The 19,913-nt window shown below is 47.8% G+C and overlaps 1 protein-coding gene across 7 annotated transcripts in view; it reads right to left on the reverse strand.

The window, feature by feature from the left end:
- ZCCHC14 (zinc finger CCHC-type containing 14) overlaps positions 1-19,913 on the reverse strand; it is a 67,341-nt gene that overhangs the window by 3,531 nt on the left and 43,897 nt on the right. For 5 of the 7 annotated variants that reach the window (XM_014463109.2, XM_023761044.1, XM_023761045.1 and 2 more), the window contains exons 4-12: positions 12,082-12,153; positions 8,958-9,067; positions 7,825-7,919; positions 7,688-7,742; positions 6,144-6,423; positions 4,651-4,742; positions 4,180-4,307; positions 2,882-3,022; positions 1,330-2,799 (exon numbers count right to left, since the gene is read on the reverse strand). In XM_014463109.2, coding sequence (XP_014318595.1) covers positions 1,330-2,799; positions 2,882-3,022; positions 4,180-4,307; positions 4,651-4,742; positions 6,144-6,423; positions 7,688-7,742; positions 7,825-7,919; positions 8,958-9,067; positions 12,082-12,153 — 2,443 coding nt within the window. The remainder of the gene's footprint in view (positions 1-1,329; positions 2,800-2,881; positions 3,023-4,179; positions 4,308-4,650; positions 4,743-6,143; positions 6,424-7,687; positions 7,743-7,824; positions 7,920-8,957; positions 9,068-12,081; positions 12,154-19,913) is intronic. The other 2 variants (XM_023761046.1, XM_014463110.2) reach the window with 2 other exon arrangements.

A 19,913-nucleotide genomic window follows, 5' to 3' on the forward strand; every position in this document is an offset into this window, starting at 1 on the left:
AATTACTACAAACAGCTGATCTGTCCAAAGTTATTTCCAGAGTCACTGGTCAAAATTCAGGTGCTGGAAATCTAGACCAACTGTTCTAACCACTGCCAACCCCCCTCTCCCACCCCACAATTGATGCAAATTTACTAGTTTTCTAAAAATCATACAGGGGTGAAATGACTGAAGAGTTACCAATCCATTCCTTTATTCTTTTTAGGAGTGCTTTTTCTGGGACTCCAACAGCACCTAGCTGGATGGCCATCCAGCATGCATCCACTCGGGACATGCGTCCTATGGGGACAGGGCTCCGTGCTCTGGGCTAGCTGCATCAGGACATGCAGCACAATCTCTATCAACAGGGGCTGCCATAGCCCAGTTGCCCCACCTGCCACCAGACCTACTGAGTCTGAGCTGTTTGTCTTATAGGTTCTCTAGGTCAGCACTCACCCACCGGTCCAAAAGGTTGGTGACCGCTGGTTTAAGGAAACCTTTGGAGCAGCGGTCGCCAACCGGTGGTCCGCGGACCACTGAGGGTCCGTGAGGTCCGAAAGGTTGGCGACTGCTACTCTAGATGACTAAGATACACAGGCAGGTCTGAAAAGCACAGGTTTAGAGCAACCCTCACACCTACAGAGATCAAGTGACTTTTTAAGACTGCACAGTGAATAGTCACAGAGCTGAGACCAATTTTCCCAATGCCCGGTTTAAGCATCTTTCCAAAACCAACAGCAAGAACAAATCCATTGTAATACATCAATCATACATTTGAATTTGACTAAAGGAGACATGAGAGAGTGAGTGGGAGAAAGGGGGGAAGGCAGAAGATGGTAGAGCAGTGAGGATGATATCACACACTCACGTACACACACCAACAGCCATGGCACCCTGGAGGGGAGAGCAGAAGTGGGGATACTGACTTCCACCCACAGCATTTGAACTCGTGCTGTATGCCCTAGGCTTTCAGCTAAAGGTTAGGGGTGGCATTAAATCACCCAAACTTGCTTCCCAGTCACATGGCAAGAAATAAGAAACCAAGGCGCCATCGGGCCAGACCCTCTCCACTGCCAGCTTAACATGCTCTAGTGTAAGAAGTATGATGAAATCATGAGGACAGTCTTAGAACCAAAACAACCCACCTTTTGGGGGCTTTAGAACCCACCAAGAATTTCATGCTTTTGCAAAGAGCATTTAAAAAATTACTTTTTGCTTTAAGAAGAAGCAAGTTTACTATTATTTTCATAAACAGTAAACCTTCGCCTGCACCTCTCTGGGCAGCGCTGCACTGCTAGCCAGTGTAGCCGGTCTGCCTCCGGAGCTTCACCGGCCGTGGCCCGCCTTTACCTTGCCGATTGAAGTCCATGGACGGCTGCTTGCAGTCCTGAGCGCGGTGACCGGTGGCCCCACAGTTGTAACATGAGAGATTGCCGCTCTTTTTGTGACTGGAACCATTGCTACTGCCCACCAAGCCCTGGGCCTGGTACACACCAGCTGCCCCTGCCATGAAGCTCTGCATGGGAGGGACGGTGAATGTGGACTGGCTGCCCAGCACGGGCTCGGCAGGCACACTGCTGCCATATGGTGAGTGCACAACCGGGAAGGCGCTGTTGCCGTACTGCTGGGTGCCCACATAGCCGCTGCCACACACAGGGCTGAAGGGCAGGAAGGGGAAGGGGAAGACAGATGGCCCCGAGAACGGGTGCTGGAAATAGTTGGCGTAGCTAACGGTCAGGCCACCAGAGCCGCAGCTCCCGCTGCATCCACAGGACGTGCACACGACGCAGCCCGGTGGCGGGCCAGGTGAGGGTTGCGGGGGCGCCGAAGGCTGCTGATGGTGGTGGTGGTGGTGGTGGTTCTGAGCAGAGGCAGGAATGTTCCCGGGGGAGCCGCTGCCACTGCTGCTGCTGCTGCTGCTGTAGAAACTGCTTTCAGGGACTGAGGAGAGCGCAGGGCTGGAGCTGGGGGCCGGGCAGCTGGGCACAGTGGCCATGTTTGGGAAGGATGGGGAAGGGTGGCTACTGGAGGAGGCAGTGTTGCTGTTCGCACAGAAGCTGCCCTGCAGGGGGCCCACAGGCACACTGCTCATTGCAGAGAAGGCAGCTTTGGTGTTGGCTGTGTACAGCGCAGTCCGGGGGTTTATTATTGCAGGGGGCACACTGATCTGCACGTTATTAGAACAGGAAGTTTGTCCAGAAATGACAGAATCCGCAGGGACAGATGAAGACACCAGAAGTTTGATTGGTGGCCGAGCCACATGGAAGACTGTGCTGGATGTTCCCACGGCAGCAGTGCTAGTCTCCACCACCAGGGCCGGCTGCTGGGCCGGCTTCATCACCCTGTCCAGTGCAGACGCATGGACAACTTTGGTGCGGGGACCAAAGGAGATAGTGGGTGACACAGAGCTGCTCTCAGCAAGTCCAGAGAGGACCTGCATGGGCTGATGGGGGGCAGACGTGGGCAACACATCCATCATGGCATTGCCAAAACTCTTGTCCACTTTGATTCCACTTCTTGGTCCAGAGACTTTATTCCTTTCTTCTAGAGACAGCAGTGAGTGCATAGAAGACGAGAGGAGCTTCATGTCCGTGCCTCCCCTTTCTGATTTGTGCACAGAATTCAGCATTCGGATGGGTGCAATGTGCGAGGCTGCAGTCATCATCTGTGGAGGCAGGGGGTGGTGGCCTGAAGGGTTGGAGCCTGCCTCATTCTGCACAGGGAGAACCTGGGCCGTGGGTCTGGCAGAACTTGAAGTGAAATGATTCAGTAGCATGACAGGCTTCTCCTTATCAGAACCCTCCATGTGCATCTCCACACCTAGATGGAAACAGAGAGGTCAGCACAGCCCCACAGCCTAGGGCAGAGGCAGCACCGCGCCAGCCATGCTGGGCATCCTTACGCCTGTCATTCTCCTCAGCGCTGTCTGAGCTCTCTTCCCGGGCCTGCACCCCCATCGGGCTGGGGGAAGAGCTGGAGCACTCTGAGGAGCTGCCTTCCCGGGCCGTCTGGTGAGGGGGCTGCTCCACTTCCACCCGCAGCACTGTGGAGAAGGGACAGGTGATAGTCCAAAGGTGGCACCCAAATCCATGCGTTACAGAACTCCAACAGGGGCCCGCCCTCGCCCACCTCCGTGCAAATCTATCGCACACTGATTTCTTCACATCAATCCCAAGAAGGTAGGTACGAGTACTTCCATATTCAACAAGGCTCTGACATTCTTAGAGAACAAACTGCCCAAGGTCACGGCGAGTTATGGGGCAGATGCAAACACAGCGATGCTCTCAGCCAGATGCTCTAATGTCTCCCTCTACTCACACCAGAGAATGAGAAAAAAGGGTTCCCAAACCAGCACGGTGCTGCAAAAGGAGTCATCCACCAACACCCCGATTCATGAGGTTGAGGGACATAGACCTTTTTAGTTAAATAACCACTTAGAAGATACACTGCATTTTTTCCTTCCTCATTTACTATTACTCTTGATATTTCTGCTGGTATGGCTTGGTTGGCTGGTTGGAGCGTTGTTCCATACACTGAAAGGTTGCGGGTTCGATTCCTAGTCAGGGCACATTCCCAGGTTTTGGGTTTAATTCCCAGTCGAGGCACGTGTGGGATAAATACCACAACCAATTGATATTTCTCTCTCTCCCTCTCCCTCTCTGAAAATTGATGAAAGCATGTCCTCGGGTGAGGATTAAAAGAAAGAAAACAACAGAGCAACTTATACAGGGGTCCTCAGCCTTTCTCTGAGGAGAGGGAGAGGCAGGAGGAGGGGAATAGTGGCTGAAAAATCAGATCACTGAAGCTTCAAGTCCCCAGAGCAGAAAGGAGGTGGTTAAGCATGGAGAATTCCAAAGGAAACCTATTAGGAATGACTTAAACACGACCTCTGTGCTCCACCTAGGGGAAGAGAGAGGCTTTCATTTATTTTGTATAATCCTACTTTTTCCTTCTCACCATAGTAGTTTCTGGATCTAATTCTTTAGCCCAAACAACTTTAGGCAATTCACCAGTATCCAGCTTCTAAGCAAAATGACCCTTCTAATTTCCTATGGCAGAGACTACAAAAGCTAAAATAATGAATAGTAATTGTAAATACTAAAGAATACATATGGCAGAAGGGCATATTATGAGGTCTAATGATTATCAAAAGGAACAGACTACACTCCACGTGTCCAGGCTGACCCGGCTCTCACCCACCTGCAGCGTGGGGGCTGCGGACATTCTGCACGGGCCCCACGTGGCTTGTGGGGGGCACACGGGCCACTCCACTGCTGGTGACCGGGGGTGGGGCTGAGGGGTTCAGGCACCGTTTCTCTGACTTCTCCCTGTTATAAGAAAGCATGCAAACAAGCACATTTTAAATTCTGCTGAAAAACCCTCTCATGTTTCACAAACTCTGCATAAGTGCATATATTCTACACAAAGGTGACTTTCATTAAAATAATCTCCCGGGTGGAAAATATCCCATTCTAACTAGTCAGATTCACTAGAAGGACCTTTCCTAGCAAACCTTTCCTAGGGCCACATTCATAGAATTTTAAAAGCATTAAGATGTGATAAGCAATCAAAAGTGACCCAATCACTAATATGTAACAAAACTCTAAGTCCTAGCACCTGTTCAGCAGGTCAGAAGCTAAAATAACAGACATTTCACAACTTCACACTTACTTCTCCAGCTCCAGTTGAGTCTTGAGTTTTTTCTTTGCTCCCATGGTAAGGGATTCAAATTTATTTAGATCTTCTTCGGTAAGGCTCAGAAACTTCCATAGAAGAAATAAATTACAAAATTATTGAGAATTAGGATTCTGAAAACAAAGAACTTTGATTCCATTTCTAGGACATGCAAACAGACCAAAAAGTAGATAATAAAAGACTTGGGAAAACGAAAACATTTACTTGCTAAATGTTTGGTACCATAGTTCAAAATACAAGACACTCATTTTGCGTCTATAAGGGCACAAGGCACCTCACAATGGCTTGGTGAAGACCCATGCTGTGCAGAAAGGTGATGACAGAGATGCAATCTGTGGAAGTGGCCCCTTCCTCTTTGGGACACCCCCCTCAAATGCAAGCATTACCCTCCTGCAGAAAAACAGCTCTTTTTTCTTGATATCTGGGACAACAGCAACTCTGTTGGGCAGCAAGTGATCCAGAAGAGCAGAGGCCATCAGAACTAACCCCGCCTTACACCAAGCAGACAAATGACGTTCTGGTTCTCAAGACAGTCCATGGCATGGTTTGTGAGTGTAGCCATTTTAACTGATACATTACAACTTCTAAAGCTGATCATGACCGTGTCAGTAAAATCTGTTGTTTCTAAGATCTATGAATCCTAAACTGAAACTATTACAAATATACTTAAAATTTGTTTTTTATTATGCAGTAAAAGCTGAATTTCTAAGTTCAATTGCATGTTTTTGGACAAATGAAATTTTACCTAGATAAAAGCCACCAAGTCATTTTATCCAACAGGGGGAGCTCAGAGTTCAGATGCCATGTACAGGACTAATTTAGTTTTATCATTGATCCAAGACTTAAGAAATTTCAGAATTTAAGAGTGAAATAATGCTCCTCATCTGAACTTTCTATTGTAAAAAATAATTTCTATGGAGCACTGCTTGAAAGCCCTAAAATACATCTATTCCTTTAGCTATTTGACCCTAAATCAAGCCAGATCATCAGAGAGCCACTTACTGGGACCAAAGTGTTTGGGTCCCTTGTAAAACTGGCCTCCCTGAGCTGAGCATCAGCACATGCACAGGCCTTGGAAGGACATCCAAGGCGGCGGTTGGGGGATGTGGGCACCAAAATTCACCATTTCTACCAATTGCAGGATTGATGGAGACACAATGTCCTTCTCATCACAGAGTACCAAATTTGTAAAGACCCCAAACTATCTTAAAAAGCTGTTTGTTTGCAACCAATCCTGTTCCAGCTTTTGCTCCAGCGGCAGGCAACCTTCAAGTTCTAATCCACTGCCACCCTCCTGGGAGCATGCAGGACTTAGGGCATGCATCTGTAGGTGTTAAATTCCAGGCACTGTGATTTCCACAACACATACAGTTTAGAAACCCAACGGACTTCCTCTAGGAATGAGGTCAAAGAAAGATTACCTGAGAAAACAAGCAAATTCTACATTGCCTGCTTAGTAGCCAACATACCTTCTCCATTGTAAGTTGTTTAAAGACGGGATAGTATTTGTGCAAACGCAGTTTCCTCAGCCAATCTAAAATCCCATTTTGCTCCTGGGTCTGAGGGGTCTGCAGACTGGAAGGCATTAAGATGGCAGGCGAGGTGTCCATCTGGGTCCGGTAGGGCAGCGCCGAGCCCCCGCCCCCTGTGTGGGAGCAGTGGGGCAAGGCGGCCGCGCCAGCTGAGTGCTGCATGTGGTGCTGGGTGCCACTCTGAGAGGATGGGATGCCGGCTACTCCACACACAGGCCTGTGGGGACAGAGGACATGTGGTTTCAGAAGACCGCAGCCTCCCTGTTAGAGGCATGCACAAACCAGCTTCTCCATCCTGGATGCATCTGCAGTCCCATCCACTGCTCACCTCAGAGCCTTTCTGCCACTTCTCCACCCCATCACTCCACCCCACTGAAGTCTGAATGTGTACATGCATGTATATGCATCGATTTGTATGATGTTTAAGAACATGTGTACATATGTGTTTGTATGCACGTTTAAGAGTATGTATCTATGTGTGTACATATATGTGTATGTCACAACTTGACTAGTTTCTTTCTGTTACTTTTATCACAGGATAATACTGACAATCATAAATTAAAACTGACTCCTAAATCTTGAATACTCAAATTAACCTTAAAAAACCCCCCACAAATCCTAGAAGCTGGAAGGAACAAAAAGCATTCTACTTTCTGTCCTTGCCCCTTCCACCCTCAACTGTAAACCCACATGGATTAACTATGTGCTCACTACATACCAGGCCGAGTGCTATGCAGTAAAGAAGAAAGTCAGCGCTTTCCAAAACCTCATGAACTGCCTAGTTCTTCACACAACTGTGTGTGCGCACACATGCTCTGTGAGGTCAGCCTATTAAAAATGTCAGCTGTCAGACAGGCAGATGGCCTTTCTGTCACCTGAGCACTCCTACCATCGCTGTCCGGACCACGAGAACAGAGGACCCCTACAGCAGCACTCTGGCATCAGGCCTACTCACCTCCTGGGAGCTTGTATAAATGAAGATTCTCAGAAATTCTGGCTTCCTAGAATGAACAGGGCCTAGAAACTGGCACTTGTAGTAGGATTCCTTGGGAATTCCAATTCCAGTTGCTTAGAGAACACTTCTTCTTTTTTTATTTTTAGAAATCTTAAATTGGATTATCTCTATACAATTCTTTTCTCAACATTATTTAAAACTAAGATTGAGAATGACTTATTCTAGAAATAATTATTTACACACAACCAAAAGTAACAATGCTGATTTAGAAGGTGTTGGTTAGCCCACCCAGTGTGGCTCAGCATTTGAGCGTTTACCCAGGAACCAAGAGGTCACCTGTTTGATTCTCAGTCAGGGAACATGACCAGGTTCTGGGCTTGATCCCCAGTAGGGGGCATGCAGGAGGCAGCCGATCAATGATGTTTCTCTCTCATCGATGCTTCTATCTCTATCCCTTTCTCTTCCCTCTCTCTAAAAAAAAAAAAAAAAAAAAAAAAAAGTGTTGGTTACATGGTAGAAATCTCACCTTCCAGACACGCCCATCATGGTACCAACTTTAGAAAGGGAAAGGTTGCCAGGACCTGTGAGTTAAAATAAGTATCATAAAATTTACAGACAATAAAAATATTCTTATTTTTATTTAATCACATTTTACAAACTCACTTGGACTTTGAAGCTGCTGGGTGGGAGATGAAGTGCTGAAAAATTTCTTAACATGGTCATTTTTCAGTACGTGAGAAGGTAATGAAGCCAAATACCTAAAAATTAAACCAAGGAGCTTATCAGTATTAAAATGGTATTACCACAGACTGGGAGAGAAATTTCAATTCCCAATTAATATATATATTAGAGAAAATAATATATATTAGAGAAAAAAATAAGAAGTGCCTTAATCTATATTCATCAGATATAATTCAATTTAATCCTTATTATGATTCATACTGTTTCCCCATTCCCCTTTTCTTACTTGTACATTATTACACTGTATGAATCAAGCCTTTCAGGGCCTAATGAGCTATCACGTGACCGCAGTCAGTGCCATCACAATCACCGGGAACTTGCAGCCACTGTGCTGCAACTAGGTCTCAGGCGCTAAGATGTCAGGTCCCATTCTGGAGACCAGGCCGCAGGCCTGCCCCTCCCTGCACATTTACAAAACCAGAATGCTAGGTTAGGATCCAGGGTCCAGAGACATCTGGCCCAGGAGACTTTTTGTTAGCCCCTGGAATAGTCTGAACTTTCCACTATAGAGCAGAAATAGTAATCAGATAAAATTTTATCAGACTGTCAAAATTACATTAAATGGGAGCATATACGTTGATTTTTTTATTGATTGGTTGATTTTAGAGAGAGAGAGGAGAGAGGGAGAGGATAGGAGGGAGGGAGAGAAACATCAATTTGTTTCACTTATTTATGCATTCATTGGTTGCTTCTTGTATGTGCCCTGACTGGGGGATCGAACCTGCAACCTTGACATATCAAGACAATGCTCTAGGCAACTGAGCCACCCAGCCAGGGCAAGTAGCATATACCTGAAATTCCTTTGCTCATATTCTCAAAATCACAACTAGGTTATTAAGAGTCTTCGAACTGCCCATAACTGATGAATATCCCTAGAAACAAAGTAGAGATTCAAACCATCCAGAGTAATGTATAACCTCAAGAGCTCTTCAGATGAACAGGCAGCTCATGTCTGGAACCGCCCAGCCTGCCCACACTGCAGAGGGTCAGCAGTCACCACTGTGCCACCAGCAGGGCTGCGCCCAATGGCCCCGGGGGTGGGGAAAGAGCATTACCTCAGGTCCGCTTCCAGATCCATGTGGTTTCGCTCTACATAAAACGAATCTGGGCCAGCTAAGCAAGGAATGAATTTCTCCAAATTTTCTTCAGGGTATAGCTGAGATAACTGAAAGAAATAAAAAAGCTTAGGAAGTATGTCAAATTCATTTTAAAACCAGAATTCTTCCATATAAGAAAAAACTTGGGTAGGCATTAGATGGGGATATCTGCTGGTATGATACAAAGTACTCTTCTATTAGCTACTTGGGATGTAGAAAACCACAAAAGAACATCACACTCCCACCAAACATCAAGAAAAAGCTTGGTTTTCTACATATCGTACCTTCCCTTGAGCCCATCAGAGAGCTGAATTGCAAGGTCACTACCTGAACTGATTTTCAAGAGGACCCATTCCTCCGAGGAGGGAGAGGACACGTGAACTGTCAGCTGTGGCAGTGCACAAGGAGGAGGTGGCTGCATATAAGCAGGTAGAAGAGATTGGTCAAGATGGACACATTCCCACAGGCTGAGTGTGACAACCATCAGCCAGGAGCCCAGACACAGGGGAGTGTGCCCTCACTCCCAAGCTCTCTTCCACAGGCCGGAGACTGGAGGGAGCCTCCATAGGTGACAAAGATGTGGGTTGGCTTCCCCTGGAGAACAGGGAGGAAACCCTGTGCTTTTCCCTGGAGCCTTCAACCCAAAACAAAAGCCCTTAAGCTGCTAGGGGAGGAACAAGACTGCTCCTGATCCCAGAGCCCAACAAACACCCCAAGTTTCTGGGGATGATGATGAAGAGATGAAGAATTCAACAAATTTAACAGGTTCATGAGAAGCAATACTTTCCTGCCTCTGGGCGCAGGGTAGGAAGTCCTCCTGGCACAGGCCACTGGCAAAGATACCCTGCCTTGGAGGAAGGTAAAAGCAAAACACCTCTGGCCTGGAGGAAGGGGCCTACCTGGGTCAAGGGTCCTGCAACATCACAAAGTGGAAGTCAAGCTGTTGCTGGGGAATGAAGGGCAGGGATGCTGAGAAAGCCCCTGCCAAAGGCCTTGTGCCTGGGCCTAAGACTGGACCAGGAGGAGGGAGAACCCTTCTCCCACCTCCCCCAAGCCCATCACCAGGCAACAAGTAACAGCTGTCTCACGACGTGGAGGGTGGGGTTGAGGGGTCAACAGAGTAGGGAGATCCCTCTGTGCCACAGCCACATGAGACTCCTGAAAGCTGAGTATGAAGCAAGACTACAGAGAAGGACCTTCCACACTCCAGGCCCCACTTGGGGCTCCCTACCAGCAGCCATTTACTGGAGAAACCTGAAGCTTGTGGTACACTGAAGATAATCATAGTAACAACAAAACTCAAACCCACACCTGACTGGATCAACTCGAGGACCCCACTGAGGGCCTGACAGAGCAAGCACTCCCATTTCCAGGCATAACACTATTTCCCTCAGTCTCTAGATTTTCTAAACATGATTTCTAATACTCAATCAAAAACTGTAAGGCATACCCCCCCAGAAAGGAAGAATAAAAAACTTATCAAGGTAATTATCAGAACCAGACTCAAAACCAACTCAAATGCTGGAACTATCAGACAGGGACTTTAAAATAACTATATTAACATAATAAAACATTTAGTTAAAAAAAAAGTGCATGCAAAGCCTAGCTAGCATGGCTCAGTGGTTGAGCGTCAACTTATGAATCAGGAGGTCACGGTTCAATTCACAATCAAGGGCACATGACCGGGTTGCAGGCTCGATCCCCGTTGTGGGGCATGCAGGAGGCAGCCAATCAATGGTTCTCTCTCATCATTGATATTTCTGCCTCTCTCCCTCTCTTTCCTTTCCAAAATCAATAAAAATATTTAAAAAAACATTAATAACTGGGAAATTTCAGCAGAGAGATGGAAAGTTGATTAAAAGACATGTCAAATGGAAAGGCTAGGGGAAAAAAAGCAAAAGACAAAATAGAAATAAATAAAACAAAAACAAGTAAACTATGGTATCAGAAATGAAGATTCAACAGGTTCATTAGCAGCCTGGGCAGAGCTGAGGAGTAATGTCAATAAACTAGAAGACAGAGGGCAATAGAAATTACCCAAACTGAAACAGTGCAGAGACTAAGAAAAACAAGAGCAACATCAAAGGTCCAAGTACATGTAACGAAGTCCAGGAGAAGTGCAAGTGAGCGGGCAGAAGAAATATCTGAAGAGATAATGGACAAGAATTTTCCAAAATTAATGAAAGACAGCAAACCATATATCCAAGAATATGAGCCACTGTAAACACCCAGACAAAAGACCAATGCAAGCAGTCACAGTTCCCACCAGCATCGGGGAATCCAGAGAAACTGTTTTGTTTTGCTTTTCTTTTTTTTTTTTTAAACAAATGAGAGCTAGGCACAAAGGAGAGGCCATGCAGTGTTCTGAATGTTATAGAGGGAAAGTGAACTCCAGGGAGAATCAGTAATGCTAGAGAGCATGGCACTGTGGTGTTTCTCTGTGCCTAACTGGCCAAAAGGACAGGCAAGAATCAAACAGCCTCCTGTCCAAGCTTTTAAAGTAGGATCCACTAACGGGATTTCCTCCTATAGGATTATATCCTTGATTTTATAATGAAAATATCAGACTTTGGAGACACTTCAAATACAAGTAGGGTATGTAGGTAGGTAGGTATGCATGTACACATGTAAAGAGGTGTTTATTTAGTAGTGGAACCTTTTGTTCAAGTGATATTTGTTGCAACAATTTTAAAATAAACAGGAAAACCCAATGTGTAAAACAGGTAAAGGTGGGACTAGACAAAGCCTCTGACCACTGAGCAACCTGTGCATGCCTCTCCCTCAGCCTCCACGAAGAGCAACCAAACCAACACTCTTGGTCATTTGTGTAGTTGCATTGTTTGCCTCAACTCATTCTCAACAACTGGAAGGAGTATAGATTGTGGCACCGAGGACCATGTGTTTATTGCCGTGCACCCTGTCAGACACAGCCCTTGGACTGCCTCTGGACAGGCACGACTTCCAGGCACTGCACTCACTATGCTAGCTGAAGGAAGCTGTCCACCGAAATCACTCTGCAGTACAACCAACCACAGGGGAATAGGAGCCTTCTCATTGTTAGATGAGCCCTTAATCACCTTACCTTTGAAATAAATTCAGTCACTTCAGAGGAAGATTTGGTTACTGATGTTACTGAAGAGTCAGACCACAAGACCTTAAAAACAAACAAACGAACAAACCTTAAAAACAGACACCACATACGCAATTCACAGCAGGTTTGTCCAGGCATCCTTGCTGGCGCAGGTGCTGGGAACACAACAGACCCTAGTGTATTGTGCACCTTGTGAACTGGAGCATTTACACATCCCTTGACTTGGAGAAAGAGCATTCACCCAGGCCCAAAGATTAACTTTGTGTTTTGTGCAATTGCTCAAATATCACCAAATTACTCAAGCATGGAGTCTAAGGTTTGCTCCTTAAAGTTCTAGGAAGTCACTGATAATTACGACTTGATGCCAGTAAACATCAGCTTCAAGTGGACCTCCTCTTCTCAGGTCAGTGTACATGACTCTGGATGCAAGTCAAAGAAGTTACCAGAAATCAACCCATGCGTCCACACAGTAAGTGCTTGTATGCACCCCTGCCCTCAGGAATCTCACAGAACTGGGGGCCCCGGAGGAGTAAATCCATGACAGCAGGCCAGGGCATCAGTACTGAACAGCAGAGAAAAATCTTCCATGGTGGGGGAGTGTAGGAAGAATTCGGGGAGGAAACCTCAGAAAGGCTTTCTGGAAAAAGTTCTACAATGCCTGGTATGCCAAAGACCTGACTATACATATGTGTGTTTTTCCTTGCCTGCAGGTATGACAATGGGCAATTTTATTTCATTACTTCATGAGTGTCAGTCTCACCAAATGGACTATAAGCTCCTGGAGGAGAGGGCTGGGTATCTTTCGTTTGTTTGTTTTCTCTCAGCATGTCTCACAATGTTTCCACCTACAGCGCTAGGTAAACATGAGGGGAGGCAAAATGGCACCTATAGATATCATGAGAGGGCTTTTCTGCATGAGAAAAGCATGAGCTGAACTGGAATGGGAAAGTAAGAAGTCTGCTAAAGGAATGGGACAGACAAAGGGACAGAATGAGATGAGAGGGAGGAAGGGGCCAGAACAAGAAGGGTTAAACCATGAAATAGAAACTTTTCCCTAAAATCCAGAAGCTGCCGGAGGATTTCAAGTCAGGAAATAAAATAATCAAATATATATTTTTTATTACTTAAAAAATATTTTTATTGATTTTTAGAGAGAGAGGAAGGGAGAGGGAGAGAGACACATTGATGGAAGAGCAAAACATCAATGCGTTGCCTCCTGCACACCCCCTGCCGGGAATATCAAGCCCACAACCTGGTCATGTGCCTGACTGAGAATTGAACTGGCTATCTTTCAGTGCACGGGATGACACCCAATCAACTGAGCCACACCAGGCAGGGCCCCAAATGTATTTTATTACCCAAAATAAAGTATTATATTTATACTAATTTAGAGCAAACAGAGCTCAGAAATATCAAAAATTCCTTCTGCTCCCCCCACCAGCTCTCATCATGTATGCTGAGGGGCTCCTTTGGCCTGGAAGGACTGTCATCTCCCTTCTTGCCTGCTGAAATTCACATAAGTCCCTTTTTATTTCAGCAGTGTCACACCACACAAAAATTACCAAGGCGTGCATCTGTTTCATCAAGTTCCCATTAAATACAAGCTAACTGAGGAAAAGGACCATCTTCTTTATCTTTGAACTAGAGGCCCGGTACACGAAATTCATGCATGGGAGGGGGTCCTCTCAGCCCAGCCTGCACCCTCTCCAATCTGGGACCCCTCAGGGGACATCCCTCTCACAATCCAGGACCGCTGGCTCCTAACTGCTCACCTGCCTGCCTGCCCGCCTGCCTGCTCGCCCCTAACTGGCCCCCCTGCCAGCCTGATCACCCTAACTACCCCTCCTGCCAACCTGGTCATCTCCAACTGCCCCCCCCCCTCCCCCGCTGGTCTGGTCACTCCCAACGACCCCTCTCCCGCCGACCTGGTCACCCCCAACATCCCCCCCTGCCAGCCTGGTTGCCCCAATGTCCCCCCATGCTGGCCTGGTCGCCTCTCACTGCCCCCCTCTGCCAGCCTGGCACCCCTCACTGCCCCCCCGTGCCAGCCTGGTTGCCGCCAACTGCGATCCCTGCCGGCCTGGTCGCCCCACACAGCCTGCTGTTCAGTCATTTGGCCATCCCTCACTAACCCCCTGCCGGCCTGGTCACCCCACACAGCCGGCTGCTCAGTCGTTTGGTCGTCCCTCACTAACCCCCCTGCTGGCCTGGTCACCCCATGCAGCCTGTTGGGTCGTTTCGGATGTGATGGCCCCTGGCTCTTTATATATATGGACTAGTGGCCTGGTGCACGAAATTCGTGCACGGAGGAGGGGGTGTTCCTCAGCCCAGCCTGCACCCTCTCCAATCTGGGACCCCTTGAAGGATGTCCTACTGCCGGTTTACAGGGATTGGGCCTAAACCGGCAGTCAGACATCCCTCTCTCAATCTGGGACTGCTGGCTTCTAACCACTCACCTGCCTGCCTGCCTGATTGCCCCTAACCACTCTGCCTGCCAGCCTACTCACCCCCAAGTGCCCCCTGCTGCCAGCCTGCTTGCCCCCAAATGCCCCCCTGCCAGCCTGATCACCCCCAACTGCCCCCCCTGCTGGCCTGCTCACCCTCACCTTCCCTCCCTCCCCACTGGGCCTGCTCGCCCCCAACTGCCCCCCTGCTGGCCTGCTCACTCCAAACTGCCCCCGCCCCACTGTCCTGATCACCTCCAACTGACCCCCACTGATGGCCTGCTTGCCCCCAACTGGCCCCCCTGCTGGTCTGCTTACCCCCAATGGCCCCGCCCCCCACCAGCCTGATCACCCACAACTGCCCTCCCCTCTTGGCCTCTAACCGCCTCTACCTCGGCCCCACCACCATGGCTTTGTCCAAAAGAACGTCCGGAAGGTCTCCTGGAAGGTCTCCCAGTCTAATTAGCATGTTACCCAATGGCCGCCTTTGCCCTGCCCCCTGGCTCTTAGCTCCCCCCTGGGTTTCCGATCACTGTCAGTGGCAGGGGGCTTCTTCCGTGCTTTCCCTTTCGCCTCCCTGCATTGTGCCTACATATGCAAATTAACCGCCATCTTTGTTGGCGGTTAACCGCCATCTTAGTTGGCAGTTAATTTGCATATCGCCCTGATTAGCCAATGAAAAGGGTAGCGGTCGTACGCTAATTACCATGTTTCTCTTTTATTAGTGTAGATAGAGGCCTGGTGCACGGATGGGGGCGGCTGGTTTGCCCTGAAGGGTGTCCCGGATCAGGGTGGGGGTTCCCTTGGGGTGTGGGGCGGCCTGGGCGAGGGGCCTGTGGTGGTTTGCAGGCCAGCCACGCCCCCATGGGGTGAGGGTCCCCGCTGGGGGGGCGTGGCCAGCCTGGATGAGGGGCTGAGGGCTGTTTTCAAGTTGGCCACAACCCCTTCAGTATGGGGGGTCCCAATGGGGTGCCTGGCCAGCCTGGGTGAGGGGCTGAGGGCTGTTTGCAGGCTGGTCAAGCCCCCCAGCAGGGACCCTTACCCCTTGAGGGTGTGGCCAGCCTGGGTGAGGGGCTGATGGCTATTTGCAGGCTGGCCACAGCCCCTTCAGGGTAGGGGTTCCCCCTGGGTTGTCTGGCCAGCCTGGGGGAGGGGCTGATGGCTGTTTGCAGGCTGGCCACAGCCCCTTCAGGGTTGGGGTCCCCACTGGGTGAGGGGCTGATGGCTGTTTGCAGGCTGGCCACAACCCCTTCAGGGCAGGGGTCCCCACTGGGGTGTCTGGCCAGCCTGGGTGAGGGGCTGATGGCTGTTTGCAGGCTGGCCAAGCCCCCCAGTGAGGACCCTTACCCCATGAGGGTGTGGCCATCCTGGGTGAGGGGCTGATGGCTGTTTGCAGGCTGGCCACAGCTGCCAGCCTCCCAAGCTCTCAGTGGAGGCTGGCTGGAAGCAGGTATCTGGGATTTATTTAGCTTCTATAATTGAAACTTTGTTGCCTTTTGCAGAGGCCACAGCCGGCAAGGGCAGGCGGGAAGCTTGGCTTCCTCCATCGCCAGGGCAACCAAGCCTCCTGCTTGCTCCAGCTCCATGGCTGCCGTCAGCCATCTTGGTTGGGTTAATTTGCATATAGTCGCTCTGATTGGCTGGTGGGCGTGGCTTGGGCATAGCGAAGGTATGGTCAATTAGCATCTTTGTCTTTTATTAGTGTAGATTCCCAACACCTACAGAAATTCACCAGCAAGGCGAGCACTATATTCTTTGAACAAAACTGCCCTTCCATCTAAAACTTGCCTACACTAAAATGAAAATATCCTTTGTGTCTAAAATAATCAAATATGCCTGGCCAGTGTTGCTCAATGGTTGAGTGTCGACCAATGAACCAAGAGTTCACTGGTTCAATTCCCCGTCAGGGCACATGCCTGGGTTTCAGGCTCAATCCCCAGTAAGGGGTGTGTGGGAGGCAACCAATCGATGTCTCTCTCTCATCGATGTTTCTATTTCTCTCTCCCTTCCTCTCCCTCTAAAATCAATAAAAATATATATATATTTTAAAATAAATAAACAAATCTTATGACAACATTAAAATGAAATTTGGTAGTGGTGTTGGAGGAAGCTGCTACCCACATAAAACACAAGTAACATCTATGATTAAAGGTGAAAACTGTCTAGTCATTAGATGTTTTACTCAAAGCACTGTTGACATGTTGTTTTTTTCAAAGTAAAAGATGTGGAAAATTTTTTCCTTATAACTCTTACACTATGATAACAACCTGTTTCTAGTTTAAATCTTTTCTTAAGCATACACAAAAAGCAAAATATGCACAAAATAGATACATACTTAGGATTTCTTCACACTCAAGAGTCTAATGGTGAGTCACTTTTCACCTCAGTTCGCAAAAGTAGTGTTTTTCCACATGGCATCACACTCCGGAGCATGTGGAGTGACATTTTCTTTGCCCTACACAGGAATTCACCAAGCCAGAGGCCCCTGCCCACTACTCATGTCACATCCATAAGGTAGGCGGGAGGCCCAGTGCCACACCTATTGCCAACCCTCTGAGAAGTCCCAAAGCAACCACAAAGATGAGCAAAGCAGTCACATGGAAAGAGGCAGCCTGGAGAAAGCACAGACCATGCATGGAGAAGAAAACTTATAAAAAGTTAAACCTATCATTAATATTCTCAGTGAACTAAGAGGAGAAAGCATAGCCAAGGACAAAATGCTATGAAAAAAAAGTCACAGAAAAAGTGTTCTTTGAAATTAAAAATAGAATAGCAAAAGTGAAAAATTCAATTGAAAACATGGAAGGTAATATAATCTTCCATAAAGTAGGTAAAACAAACAAATAAATAAATGGGAAAGAAAATAGAGGGGGATGGAACCAAAGGACCAGTCTTGAGGCCCAACATGCAGATAACAGTAACTCCAAACAAGAACACAGAGAAAAATGGAACAAAAGGAAATCAAAAGGAATGATTCAAGAACAGGTCCCCAAATGGATGGATGTTTTTAGACTGAAGGGAACACTAACCTCAGTATATGATGACCACAGACCTACACCCAAACAAGTCTCTGAGAAAAATGTACAAATACTTGGACTAAGAAAATCCTGAAAACTGCTGGAGACTGTAAAACAGGTCATCGTGCAGGATCAAGGAACCACAACAGAGTCCTGATTCCCAACAGCAACACCGCAAGATAGTCAATAAGCAGTGCTTTCAAAGTCCTGAGGAAAAATATTCAACTTAAAATGGTCTTCTCAATGTCAGAGTGAACAGACAGAGGCACTTCCAAAGAGACATGAAAAGTCTCCCAAGTACCCTTTCTAAGAAGCAAGAAGAGTAACTACTAAATGAATACTAACTTAAGACAAAAGATGACCTAAGACCCAAGAGCAGGGGACCAGAGCTGGGGGGAGGAAGGAGCCCCTAGGTAATGATGAAGGGGGATTATGATGAGAGCTGTGTACAGGGCCGAAGACCTGGAGTCCAGGCAGAGCATAACCACAGCTCCAAAGATGAAACTGGGATACTGGACACTTCTTAACGAGGGGAATTTCAGACACCCAGGGAAAACCTTAGGGGTGAAGTCCCTGAGCAAAATAACAAGCAAAAAGAGACACTTAAGTCCAGGGAAAACACAATGTAGGAATGGAAAAGTACTACCATATGGCTCCAGTCAACAACCTTCATAGTCACACTAATTACCATTCAACCACTGAGACATAAGAAACAGTTCCCTGCAACTCCTGGCAATGTATGAGGGATTACTGGAATCTAAACTCTGCACATATATGTGCATGTGTACTAGTATCTTACTAATAAAAGGGTAATATGCTAATTAGACCAGATGTCTTCTGGATGTCCATCTGGACAAAGCCACAGCGGCTGCGAGGGCCGAGGGCCAGCAGCACGGAAGAGGCACCGCCGCTGCAGCGGGAGCAGGAACGGAGGCGGTGGTGCCGTCGCCACCACCCCTTTTGCAGAGGCGGCGGGGGAGAGGCCGCAGCACAGGCCGGTCCAATGACGGGGCCCCTTCCGCAGAGGCAGCGGGAGAGGGGGCTGTGTGGTCTGGGTCCCAGTGCTGTCCCTTCCGCAGAGGCAGCCGCAGAGGCAGCGGTGGACCCAGTACTGGCGCCATGCCTTCGCAGAGGCTGGATGGGGTGCGACCTGCTGTGCCTCAACCTCCCACAGCCCCTCCTCCAGTCAGCCTGGCCCCAGATCGTCCCCCACCCACCAGTGGGTGCGGGGTAGGGACAGCACTAAGAAGCGAGGGCCAGCCACCGCAGCGGCCGGCAGTGGCAGCAGCAGCGGGGTGATGGGGGCAGCGCCCTTCCATCCGGTCACCTCCCACAGAGGGAGGCCAGACTAAGCCGTCAGTAGGACATCCCCTGAGGGCTCCTGGACTGTGAGAGGGGGCAAGCCGGGCTGAGGAATGCGCCCCCCACCCCCCCAGTGCACAAATTTTCATACACCGGGCCTCCAGTATATGATAAAAACAAAAACTAAATAAAAAAAAAGAGTTGACAAGATTCATCCTTTGCTAACAGTGATAAAATATTCAGAGCAGTTAAGACTGTTTTGAGATGACAAATTAAATTTTCGCCCTGACCGGTGTGTTCAGTGGTTAGAGCATGGGCTCATACACCAGAGGGTTGTGGGTTCGATTCCTTATTGCAGGTTGGATCCCTGGCCCCAGTTGGAGTTCAGGAGGCAACCAATCGATATGTCTCTCTCACATGGATGTTTCTCCCTCCTCCCTTCCACTCCCTCTAAAAATCAATGGAAAAAATATTCTTGGGTTATTTTTAAATAATTAAATTTTAAAGAAAAGATACAGCAATAAAATAATGTCTAGGCTCTTAAGGAAGAATGGCATAAAAATGTTTTCTTTTTATTCAAAGTATTCTATAGTTTTTAAAAAAAGAATAGTGTATTGATTTTAGAGAGGAAGGGAGAGGGAGAGAGAGAATAATCTATGTGAGGGTGCAACATCAATCTGTTGCCTCCTGCATGCCCCCTACTGGGGAATTGAACCAGAATCCTGGGCATGTGCCCTTGACCAGAATCAAACTGGCGACCTCCTGGTGCACAGGATGACACCCAACCAACTGAGCCACACGGGCCAGGGCTCTATAGTTCTTTTTAAGTCAATAAAGCTCTACAATCTAATAGGTGTTTCAAGGGTTTGTGTAGTCTTTTGATGTTTTTTCCTCCCTTTCCTTCATGTGTAATAACTAAAAAAACTTTTTTTAGTTTTAGTTATTCCAATTCCTCAAAATGAATTTGAAAAAGCTGGTAAAATTTGGGCATTTCACATGTACAAAGTTAAATACTAATTTTATTCTCACTTGCTTCCTGTATACTGACTTGGTTTCCTCG

The sequence above is a fragment of the Myotis lucifugus genome, unplaced genomic scaffold (genome assembly GCF_000147115.1).
Source record: "Myotis lucifugus unplaced genomic scaffold, Myoluc2.0 scaffold_198, whole genome shotgun sequence".
In the NCBI taxonomy this organism is placed as follows: domain Eukaryota; kingdom Metazoa; phylum Chordata; class Mammalia; order Chiroptera; family Vespertilionidae; genus Myotis; species Myotis lucifugus.